Source organism: Dictyostelium purpureum (assembly GCF_000190715.1).
Source record: "Dictyostelium purpureum unplaced genomic scaffold DICPUscaffold_154, whole genome shotgun sequence".
Taxonomy (NCBI): Eukaryota; Evosea; class Eumycetozoa; order Dictyosteliales; family Dictyosteliaceae; genus Dictyostelium; species Dictyostelium purpureum.
In genome coordinates, this window is record NW_003519491.1 from 11,134 (window position 1) to 23,484 (window position 12,351).

A 12,351-nucleotide genomic window follows, 5' to 3' on the forward strand; every position below is an offset into this window, starting at 1 on the left:
TCAAATTAAACAATAAAAAAAATAAAAAATTAAATATTCCCCAAAAAAAAAAGGTTTGGATATAACTCCTTAAAAATGAGGACTGAATTGATTATAATTAAATTGAGTTACAAATGTATTTATACTTTTTGTATAGTGTTTTTTAATTTATGATTATTTGAATAGTGTAGATTTTTCATAAATTATGGTGATAAAATAAATTCAATAATATTAAATGAATTCCTTTATTTTATATAAAACATATGGATTACAAAGAAGAAATTTAAAACAGAGTGCCATTTATTTTTTTATTATATTTAAATAGGAAAATAATATAGTAAAAGAAGTGGTTTTTTATAAAATTAATTTTTTTTTTTTTTTTAAATTTAATTTTGTTTTTTTTTTAAATCCCTAATACAATACTTTAATTTAATTTTACTAACAACAATAAATATTTTTATATAATCATAAATGATATGTGGGTTAGAATTAAAAATAAAAAACAAATACATATATATATAAATTAAATTTAGATTTTAAGTATTACCTTTAAATAATTATTTTTATAATAGTTTTTGAATGTATAGTGAGGAAGAAGTAAATGAAAAAAGAAAAATATTCCTTTTATGGTTTTTAAAATAGAATACATATAAAAACAAATAATTGAAAAATATACAAAAATTTAAATATTAAAATTTATTTTTTTATTTTTTAATATAGACTCTTCTTATAATTTAATAATAGATGATTTTATGAACTATATTTTCAAATTCTATATTGGTTAAACTTTTCTAAAGTTAAAATTAAAGGGTATAAATTTTGATAAGAAATTTTGTAGTAAATGCTAACCACGAGTTTTTGCCTTATCCCTTCAATAAGAAGAGTTCAAAGGTTAACAAGACTTTTATTAATTTGTTTTTTTTTTTTGTTGTTCTTTTTTGTTAGCTTGTATGGCTATTTCACTAGTCTTTTTCGTTGTAGGGTGAGATGATTACCTGGTGGTTTTAATGTTGCTAATCTGGTTATTGGTTTCTCCAATGGCTTCTTATTGACTTCATTAAACTTACCAATAATAGCTTTTGCTGGGGATATCTATATTTAAAACAAAAATTAGTGATGAATTCGAAACTGTGATGGAACCCCTATCTGAAAGACGGTTACAGTTAGAGCTCCACTGGGAGTTACAGGAATATTGCTAAGTTTAATAAAGAAATATAGTTTTAATAGAAATATAATTTAGAAACCTTTAATTAAGTATTTTAGTTATTATATTATTAATTGTTATTGTTATTAGAGATTAATATTTTATATATGAGTCGTTAATAAAGAATTATTACTGAAGTGTTTATACTATCATAAACAAGTTGACATGAATATATATATGTTAAACATGTGACAATTTTAACCATATATATTATAAATGGAAAATTTTTACTATTTTAAGAGATATTATTATAAAACTTCTTATTACTATTTAAGAATTATTATTTGAAAACTTTCATTATTTTTATGAGGTATCATTACAAAACATGTAATAAAGTGCACTATGCACAACTAAGGCGTGAGGTGACCAACTTAGCAAAAGGGAAATTTCTTAATTTATATTATTAATTTGAAATCCTACTTTATAAGTTCAAAGCTTATGGGGGTTATATATTGAAAATTGTAATGAAAAGGTATATGATTATGACTAAGTTACACAACTAAAATACTTAACGAAAATATAATAAACTCTAAAATAAACACTTATGGAGACGCAATAAAATATATTAACACAAACTAAATAATAAACACTAAAACACTTAAATTACTTAAAAACACTTATTACAATTATGAGAACACTGAAATATACTTTATTTATTATTTATCTTTATTACTTGTTTAAACATATATATATAACTAACTAAAATCAACTAACTAAGAAACTCTAAAGTTTTAGACTGAGGACTTGATGTATTTATACTGAATGATATTAGTTCTAGAAGCTAATTCTTAAGTAGTTGAAATACTGGCATTGGTAGTTATTATTAAAAAGCAGTTACAAAATACTGGAATTGGCAGTTATTAAAAAGCAGTTATAAAATACATTTTTACTTAAAAATATAGACTATCAATTCATTACAAAATAATTATAACATGTTCGGATGGTGTAGTTGGTTATCACGAATCCTTAACACGGATTAGGTCGTGGGTTCGATTCCCGCTCTGAATATTTTTTATGAGTTTTTCAAAATGAAATCCCCTAGAAGATTTTTTTTTTTTTGTGCAAGGATAGTAAAATAACTGCCCCGCTGGCCAACCCTAGGGGGTTTAGTTTACACCTTGGATCTTTATAGAAAACCGACAAGTGTTAACATCATATAAATTCTTACTTTTTATAAATTAAGTTTTATCAAATAATTTTAGCACTGTCCAACAGCTTTTTAAAAGCTATTTCAATGTATATTAATTATACACCACAAAACACAGATCAAAAGAATTTAGATCGTATTAAAGATTTTTAATCTTCTATCTTCACTATCTCCAATCTTCACCAATTTGTCTTTCTAAAAGCCAATCCAACTACAAACATCATTCCTACCACCATCTTCAAACATAAAACCAATCATATTAGATTTATCCAACGATTGGAAAGAAATGAAAAATAAGGATTTTCCCCATAATAATTTCAATACTGTTGAAGACATACTCTTGTCAAGCATCTCTATAATTCAAAAAAGTGTTAAAGATATCATTGAACGAGATAACAAACTATCCACTTATGAAAAAAATGGAAACAACATCAATCTCAGATTATATTACCCAAACCACCAAATATCCGATGAACATATAATTCATTTCAGCAAATACACAGATATAGAAAAGATCTCATTCGACAAAAAGAAAAAGAAAACTATCTTTATCTCTCTCTCAAAAGAAAACCTACATAATCTCCTTAATGAAAGAGATACCACCAACAAGATGAACAAGTTCATCACGCACTGTAACGATTACCATATGGTAATTGGAAACATCAACTCATCCAATCAAGACATTGAAAAAGTGTTAAAAGAACAACTTAACCTAAAAATTGACTTCTTCTTTTCTCACATCAAAGTCAACAAAAACAATACCTCCTTTTTCCACCTCATCGAAAGAAAAAACAACTCAATCAAATCAAAGCTACTCCAATCACCATACTATCGTATTAAGATTAAGTCTGCAACAAAATCAAAAAATCATCCTAACAACAAAATCAATCAACTAATCAATGAAGATATACTAGGGGTCTCCACTGATAAAGAAATTGATAACAACATTACCATAATCAATCAATTAATCAAAAAAGATAGGGTCGACTTTAATGATCAAGACGATGATTACAAAGAAACTATTTCTGACAACGAATCTAACAATTCAACTAACGCACTAGATAACGAGGAAATATCTAATGACGAAACAAACAAACAAACAAAAAACCAATCACCACAAGATGACAATAAATCATCAACCAGCAAACCCTCAAGAACATCCAGGGTTAACGCACTAAACAACATCTTTACAAGATTAGCTTCACCAACTTCCAAAAATAAAACCGCCATAACAAATATGAATACCACCGCAAAAAGTAACCGTACTCGAAATGTTAGCCAAATATCCACACCAATCAAAAACACTCCATACCAATCAGGCAGTCCGAAATCACCTGCTATTGAACAAAAATCTAAGAAAAAAAAAACTTCTTAAACTAGATAGGTTGTTTCAACCTTACCCCAACACACCTTACCCCAACACCTGCTTCTTCTTATATTTTAATATAAATAAACACCGTCGCTTACACTAATAATATTTATTATATTATTAAGTAAGCTTTTTTAAAAAAAAAAAAAAAAAACACCTTGGCTTTTTAGGAGCTGGTGAACAGTTGATTACGTTAATGGTAGAACTAGATAGGTTGTTTCAACCTTACCCCAACACACCTTACCTCAACACCTGCTTCTTCTCATATTTTAATATAAATAAACACCGTCGCTTACACTAATAATATTTATTATATTATTAAGTAAGCTTTTTTAAAAAAAAAAAAAAAAAAAAAAAATAATGGTAGAGAGGATTTTATGATATGGGTAAGATGTGTGTCTAATCTCGAGGTTTTGGCTTGATGGGTTTATTAGTCTTTTGTTTATGTAGTGTAGTGAACAAGAATCATTACTCAATAATAATAAATATTAATTAATAATAATCAACAATTATTTTAATTCATCAAAAAAGAATTTTTAAAAAAAAATAAATTTTTAAAAAAAATAAAAAAATAAAAATAATAAAAACTTTTTAGTTTTCAAATTTTACAAAAACATAAACATTTCATATAAATTTTATTTTATTTAATTATTTGATCTTAGTACCTTACAGTAGATTCTATCTAGTCGCTTATCACCTGAACCATTTCTGTGAGAGAAAGTGTTTCTGGTTAGTTTGTAATCTACATCGTTCAGATTGTTGAGGTTAACCAGAGACTCTATTGATAAGCTTAGGCTTTCTTCCTTCAGATTTTTATCGGGATGGTTTAGTACCTCTTTGTAATCAGCGCAATTGAAGTCACCAATGATGATTTGCAGTGGTATCGAATTGTTAATTCAAAATTTTAAAAAAAAAATACTAATTATAATCAAAAGAAAAAATCAAAAAATAAAATGTTTAAAAAAAATTAAAAGAAGTGCAAAAAAGAGAAAAATTATGATGTTTGTGTTTGTGCTGTTTTTTTACATCAACTTGTAAATTTTAAAAAAGGATAAAAATGAATAATTTTTTCCAAAAAATTTTTAAATGAATACGCTAACGATAATTGGTGAAAACTGAGAATAATTTTAAACTCTAATTTTTTTTTACTTTGTTTATTATTTTAATCACAACTATTTACTTAATTCTTTAAAATTAAAACCAAACAGTAACATAGCTTTATTAACTTTTTTTTTTTTGGAATCGCGCGTCTAAGTAAAACAAACAAAAATCTTCGATTAAAAATATTGAGCTGTATAAGTTTAATAGTACTATGTTCCAATTTGATATTTTCACCAAACTAGGATTTCTTTAAATGTAAAAATTATTTTTTAGTGAGATCTTGAATATTTGATATCGGGTATGAAAAATAATAAATATTTAATTTTATATTTTAAAAAGAATTTAAATAAAAATTTTAAACTTACCTAATTTGATTATTTTTTTTCTTTTACTTTTTGATTTTCCAAAACTTGTTTACATTTTTTACAGTTTTTTTGTTCTTGAAGACGACCTACATGGTGGAGACTTAAATTATTATAGTGTCTTGAGCTATGCTTTACTGATTCGATACGATTACAACCAAGGTGTTCACATATACATTTTTTTTCTCCACGTAATGCAGTTTTGTTCTCTTGAGCTAAAAGGTTTTCTTTATCTTCATTATTTAATTCGAAATTTAATTTATAAGCTTCTTCTAAATTTTTTATATGGCAAGTCTTTGGATTTCTAATATGCTCTCTGATTTTATTTTCATTTTTTAAACTTTTTTTGCACCTTTTCATAGTTTTGTCATCGTAACATAAACAATAAAATCTTTCTCCTTTTTGCTCATATAAGCTAAAGAGCACTCTTGTACTATATTTCTGGCCACTTCTATCTCTAAATTTATACGACATAGGTTGCTTTTTGATTAATGGAGGTGAAGCTACATCTATATCGCTATCTTCATTATCCACTAAACTATCTGCACTATCCATACAATCTTGAAAATCTGAATCATCGTTATTGCTACTGTTTTCATCATTGATGTTTTCTTCTTTTTCTAACTGAATTTGGTTTTTATTTTCAAATACATCTGGTGGTGACAATGAAAAATTTGAAATATAATTTGAGTTGTTTTGATTAATAGGTGGGTTATATTCACTAAAAAGAAAAATATTGTTATAGTTATTTATGTTACTCTTTTCAATTACAATGTTATTAATATTAATTAAACTATTAATATCCATTCTATTATTTATTTGTATGAAATGATTATTTTTTTTTTTTTTTTTTAAATTGATATAAATAAAATATTGTGTAATTTTGATTAATTATTTGTAAAATATAATATTTAATTAAAAATATAAATATTTAAAAATGAAGATTAATGGATGAAATAAAATAAATAAATCCAAATAAAAAAAATATAAAAATAAAAATATAAAAATATAAATATTAAAAAAAAAAATAAAAAAAAAAAAAATTAAAATAAAAATAAAAAAATTTAAATTTAATTTAAATATTAATTTAATTTGGTATTTATTTGGAAAAAAGATTTATCCCTTTAAAGGATATTCTATTTTTAAATTATTTCTTTAAAAACTAAATCCTATTTTTAATTTTATAAAATTGAATAAAAACTAAAAGGTAAAATTTATTTTTTTACACAATAAATGAGATATAGAATTTTATAACAATAATACACTAATTAATCTTTACTAATTTAATATTATATTAGTTTATTGAAGAGTATAGCTTTATTTATTATTCTATATCATTAAAAAAATTAAATAATAAATTTGTATTTTTTTCATCATTTTTTAAAATTTTTTTTAATTCCACAAATGATAGTTTTGATAAATGATAGAGGTCATCGACATTATCCATAATTGATTTAATATTGTCATCGGTAACACCGGGTAAATTTTTTAAAACATCCTGTGCATTGAAATTATAATTGTCGTCATCGGTTTCTGGAATAACATTTACCGTTGATGGATCTGGTTCGGGTTGTCCCTCTTTTAAACGGTCATAAATATTTGCAGTTGAGTAAGAGCTTCTTGACCAAATAACACGAAGCCTTGGGAATGCTTTAGTCAGAATTACCAATTTGCTTGAAAGTGACTGAATGGAAATAAAAGATTGGGATATCTCTTCGAGTGGTACAAAATAAAATGGTTGATTTAAATCGAATTCGATGAGTAATATTGGATTACGATAATGACGATTCATCGCTTCGATTTGAGTATAAAGACGGCCTGATGAAAAAGAACCTATTAAATCCGAAACAGACTTTCTTTCGATACAGTGATATGGACTTGCTATATAATCACCCATCTCCAAACGCAATGGAATAATTTCATAGCCATGGTTGTGAAGCACAACTGGTAGGGATGATTTGAATTCATGTGAATCAATAATAACTTTTCTCTTTTGACCTGGTATTAATGTTGTCCTCTTTAACCCACCAATTCTACTGTTTCTATATGATACATTGGAATTATCTAAAATTTCTAATTTTGATTGATCGATTTCATCCAATTTACCTTCTTGATTTGAATCTATAACTAAATTTGATTTTTCCCTTATTAACTTTTCAAACGAATTCTTTTCTCTATTCAACTGTTGAATATACCTATACTCCTCTGTACCTGAATAAGTCATTAAATATACTCTTAATGGAATGCCTGGGTTCTCTGCCTTGTAGACCTCTATTTGCCTTACTAATGCAACATCTGGGTCGTAAATTATAATATTGGTAGGTCTGATTTCATCTAAAATTGTTAAAGAACTTTCGATTGGATGAATAACAATATATGGTGGGGTTAAAATTTGGTAAAATTGATTAAAGTCATTTGATTCTTGCACTAGATTAATATTTGATAATAGTTTTTGGTCGTCCATATGTTGCTGATCCAGGTCTATGATTTTTGGATTTGGTACAGAATTTGTTCTATTGCTGTTATCAACTAGCGAAATACCCATATTGAACAAAGTAGAGCCATTGGGAGTTTGATTCTTCTTCTTTTTTAATGTTTCTGAAATTAATTGCTTTCTATTTTCTCTAAAATTTCTTTTTCTTTTAAAATTATAACTGTAAAATGGGTTTGAGTTTGATGAGGCTGTTGGTTGTGGCTGTTGCTGTTGCTTTTGTAATTCTTTTTTAATTTCTTGTTGAATTTTGTGATTTTCATAAAACTTTTCATATTTTTTTAATAGAAAATTAAAACCACCATCGTTTAAATATGAGTAAAGTTGCTGAACTGTTCTTTCATCCTTTACAAATATTAATGTTGTGCCCTGTTCAACTGAATTGTCATTTTCTATTTCTTTCAAAATTTGATATAATAAATTCCATTTGGGGTTTTCTTCTAATTCTAAAATTCTATTTTTATCATTTAAATCTTCTACCAATCTTTCTTCTTTTTCTGATTTTTTTTTTGTATTTTTATTATTGTTGTTATTATTATTATTTTTATTATTATTATTTTTTAATTTATAAACTCTTTCTTGACTGTTTTTAAATAGTTGAGTTGCCTCTTTATTTTCTAACCAAGTTTGTATTTGATCTACTAAAGAACTTTTTATACCGTTCTCTTGTAAATTATCTGAACCTTCTTTAATCATTAACAAAAGATGATAAAAAGTGACACAGTCATATGATAATAAATTTGATGATAATCTTTTCAATAACTTTATACTCGATATCAATTGCTTTGAATAGTTGCTAACCTTGGACCAAATTGGTTTTAATTGTTGTTCAATCATTGTGTCAAATAAATCATCATCGAAATGAACCAAGTTATTTTTTGTTTTTAATTGAATGATACACGACTTTATAGTTTGATTTAATGACTCTTCGATCTTTTTCATTGTTGGTGTTAGCTGAATTGACAATTCTATTAAATCTGGTGGATGTTGATCTAATATGCACGATATATTCTGGTGAAACCTTGGCCACAAAAACAATTTCCCAACATGCAAATACTTCATAATTCTTTGTAACTTACCTAATTCATCAACTAAATAATTTGGCTCGTTTGTAAAAGCTTTGATAAATCCTTTCTATAATTAAGTTATGGTTAAATAATTAGAATTTACAATAATGGATTTTAAAGCAAAAAAATAAAAACAAACAATAATTACAAACCTTATTATATTGTCTAAATAATTTTATTAATAAATATTCAATAGAGGTATCAGTTATTAAATGAGCATTGTTTAAAATAATACCAGATATTAAGTGACAGGGCATTCTTTTTGTAAGAAAATCTAAAACGAGAATGGAAGCAGAACCAAAATAAACACCACCTTTTAAGTACATGTTGATTTTTGAAGATCCTGAATGCTCTTGGTTGATGAGTGTTGGTAAACTTGAATACTTTATCCCAAAATTTATTAACCTTTCACAATAAAACAAATAAGAGTTTTGAAGTGATTCATTTGATTTACAATCCAGAAACAATACTAAATCGCTGCTATCTGAATACCATTTTAAAAACCCTAATATAATATTATGGATACCCAATCCATTACCCATTACAACAAATCCATCATTTTTAAAACATCCATCGAATATTTCCTTGTAAAACTCTAATTTCATAATATATACAAAAAAAAAACTACATAAATTAATTGGAAATGAAAATTTAAAAGTAAAAAAAAAAAAAAAAAAAAAAATTTGTAATTTTAAAAAAAATTAAAAAAAAATAAAATAAATTAAAAATAAAAATAGAAATAAAGAAATAAAGAATAATATCATATATTTTATATTTTAAATATATTTATTTTGTTTTATTGTGACTTGATTTTTTCTTTTTTTTTTTTTTTTTTTTAAAGTTATTATTAATATTTTTATTATTATTTTAAGCATAATATTCTAAATTATTCTTCTTCTTCTTGTAATTGACCTCTTGAATACCTTCAGTAAAATCATTATGAACTAATTCTGTACCACCACGACGAAGAGCAATCATACCAGCTTCAACACAAACGGCCTTTAATTGAGCCCCATTAAAATCTTCAGTTGAACGAGCTAACTCTTCAAAGTTTACATCTGGATGAACATTCATCTTACGGGAATGGATTTGAAGGATGTGTGCTCTGGCTTCTTCATTTGGTAATGGGAATTCAATCTTTCTATCTAAACGACCAGATCTTAAAAGAGCAGGATCGAGAATATCGATACGATTGGTAGCGGCAATAACTTTAATGTTGGCATCACTACTGAAACCATCCAATTGATTGAGTAACTCTAACATAGTACGTTGAACTTCTCTGTCACCACTAATTTCACTATCGAAACGCTTGGTACCAATAGCATCTAATTCATCAATAAAAATAATGGTTGGTCCTTTTTCCTTGGCTAATGCAAAAGCATCACGAACTAATTTGGCACCATCACCAATAAACATTTGTACAAGTTGTGGTCCTGCTAATTTAAGATAAGTTGAATTGGTTTGAGCAGCACATGCACGAGCTAATAATGTTTTACCTGTACCTGGTGGACCATACATTAAAACACCCTTTGGTGGTTTAATACCAATTGATTCAAATCTTTCTTTATGGGTCATTGGTAATACAACTGCTTCGACAAGTTCTTGAATTTGTTTATCTAAACCACCAATATCACTGTATTCTTCTGTTGGTTTTTCATCAATTTCCATTGCTTTAACACGTGAATCATATCTATTAATTATGAAAAAAAAAAAATAAAAAAAATAATTATTATTAGTATTTATCAAGATATAAATATGATATTTATGTACAATTATAATACATACTCTGGTGGTAAAGTGTCGAGAATAATATAACTATCTTTATTAATACCAACAAGATCGCCTGGTCTTAATTTTTCAACATCTACAATACCTGGATAAGCTAAAAATATAGTCTAGTTATTTTTTTAAAATTAAAATTAAAATTAATTTGATGTTAATATAAATTATAATAATTATAATTATAAATAATATAAATAATTACCTGTCTAGTTGAAGCTTTAACAACAACACATTTTGAAGGTTGAGTTTCACCATCTAAAACCATATCAATAATTTCAACAACATTTGCAACTAAATGTGGTAATTGAGTATTAACTTGTAATTTATCATTATTTTCTTTAATTCTTTTTTGTATTGAATCCATTTCAAGATGTTTTGAAATATGTTCGCTTCTTAAAACTTTAGTTTCATTCTCTAATAATTTAGCTTTTCTATTAATTTCATCTGCTGACATTTGAAAAATTTCATCTGGAATGACTGCTTCTTTTTCAGCTTGTGGCATTGAAGCTGCTTCACTTTCTTTTGAACTTTGTCTTTTGGACATCTTTTATATGTGTTATATATTTACAAAAAATAAAAAAACAAATAAAAAATAAAAAAAAAAAAAGGAATATAAATAATTTCTTTTAAACCACCAATCTAAAATATATAAAAAAAATGCTTTATATAATTTTAATTTGTTAATAAATAAAAATTATTTATATATATAAAAATATTTATATTATGTACAATTTATAAAATAAAAAAATTAATAAAAAAATTTTTTAATCACTTGTGCAGTTCAAAAAAAAAAAAAAAATTAAAAAAAAATTAAATAAAAATTAAAAAAAATAAAATTTAAGAAAAAAATTAAAAAAAAATTTTGAAAAAAAAATAAATAAAAAATTTTTATATTAAATGAATAAATAATTAATATATAGAAAAAACTAATAGAATTTATTTATTTATTGAAAAAAAAAAAAAGTTCTTAAATATAAAATGAATTATTTCTAAAAAATATTTAAATTGAATAAAAAATAAAAAAATTATTATTCAAAAAAATATTTTAGAAATAATTAAAATCGGTCATATCAGATGATTCAACATGACCACCATCGATTTTCATCAAGCCATAGATGTGGACAACTGGATATCTTGGAGAATTGTCGGCATGGTCAGAGAAGCAAATCCAATTAAAACGTTTCTTTAAGTGAAGTAAGCAATCCATCAATTGTCTGTGGGAGTCAAAAGAGTATAAGTCACCAGATCCATGAATCTTATTGCCTTTGTTGTCATTCTTTTCAATAAATTCTTTTATCGATGATTTGACTGTATCGTGGTCTACTCTAGCACTATCAGATTGTTTTACCCTTTCTCTAATACCATCTTCATCCCAACGTAAAACCAAAGCATTTGCATGTATTGGGCCATTGACTAAATAATGAACTGCTGCATCAATTACCTCCTCTGGGACTTTACTATTTTTAATAGTTTCATCATTTAAAATATTGTTTTTTAAATCTATAATAATAAAAAAAAAAAAAATTAATATTTAAAGTATAATTATATTTATTTTGGCAATTTGTAATGTTATTTATTTACCTTTGTTTTGATTAGAAAAAAGATTTAATACTCTCATGATTGATTTGCTGAATTAAAAACGATAAATAATACTGAGTGTAATAATATAAAATGAAAAGTAATAAATAAAGAGTTACTAATATTTAATATTGTATTATTATTAATATAATAATAAAAAAAATAATTGAAATATTTTAATTTATATAAGATTTTAATAAATAAAAAAAAAAAAAAAAAAATAAATTAAAACTCATTTTAAAATTATTATAATATGATACATTTATGGAGA

General features: G+C 24.8%; 5 protein-coding genes across 5 annotated transcripts; 1 reads left to right on the forward strand and 4 right to left on the reverse strand.

Moving 5' to 3' along the window:
- Positions 1–2,616: 2,616 nt before the first annotated feature.
- DICPUDRAFT_79720 (uncharacterized protein) lies at positions 2,617–3,705 on the forward strand (the record flags this gene model as incomplete). Its single annotated transcript, XM_003288893.1, has 1 exon — positions 2,617–3,705. One exon carries the CDS (start codon positions 2,617–2,619, stop codon positions 3,703–3,705), a length of 1,089 nt encoding a protein of 362 aa, XP_003288941.1.
- A 1,469-nt stretch (positions 3,706–5,174) lies between these two features.
- DICPUDRAFT_153252 (uncharacterized protein) lies at positions 5,175–5,969 on the reverse strand (the record flags this gene model as incomplete). Its single annotated transcript, XM_003288907.1, has 1 exon — positions 5,175–5,969. The coding sequence occupies one exon, from the start codon at positions 5,967–5,969 to the stop codon at positions 5,175–5,177; it is 795 nt and encodes a 264-aa protein (XP_003288955.1).
- A 463-nt stretch (positions 5,970–6,432) lies between these two features.
- Positions 6,433–9,355, reverse strand: DICPUDRAFT_48253 (uncharacterized protein). Its single transcript, XM_003288908.1, has 3 exons — positions 8,873–9,355; positions 8,337–8,787; positions 6,433–8,291 (listed from the first exon to the last, which is right to left on the reverse strand). The coding sequence occupies exons 1-3, from the start codon at positions 9,323–9,325 to the stop codon at positions 6,487–6,489; spliced, it is 2,709 nt and encodes a 902-aa protein (XP_003288956.1). The 5' UTR covers positions 9,326–9,355; the 3' UTR covers positions 6,433–6,486.
- A 136-nt stretch (positions 9,356–9,491) lies between these two features.
- On the reverse strand, positions 9,492–11,004 carry DICPUDRAFT_55753 (26S proteasome ATPase 3 subunit; the record flags this gene model as incomplete). Its single annotated transcript, XM_003288909.1, has 3 exons — positions 9,492–10,410; positions 10,506–10,615; positions 10,705–11,004. 3 exons carry the CDS (start codon positions 11,002–11,004, stop codon positions 9,588–9,590), a joined length of 1,233 nt encoding a protein of 410 aa, XP_003288957.1. The 3' UTR covers positions 9,492–9,587.
- A 543-nt stretch (positions 11,005–11,547) lies between these two features.
- On the reverse strand, positions 11,548–12,120 carry DICPUDRAFT_79724 (uncharacterized protein; the record flags this gene model as incomplete). Its single annotated transcript, XM_003288910.1, has 2 exons — positions 11,548–12,002; positions 12,084–12,120. 2 exons carry the CDS (start codon positions 12,118–12,120, stop codon positions 11,548–11,550), a joined length of 492 nt encoding a protein of 163 aa, XP_003288958.1.
- Between the last annotated feature and the right edge of the window lie 231 nt (positions 12,121–12,351).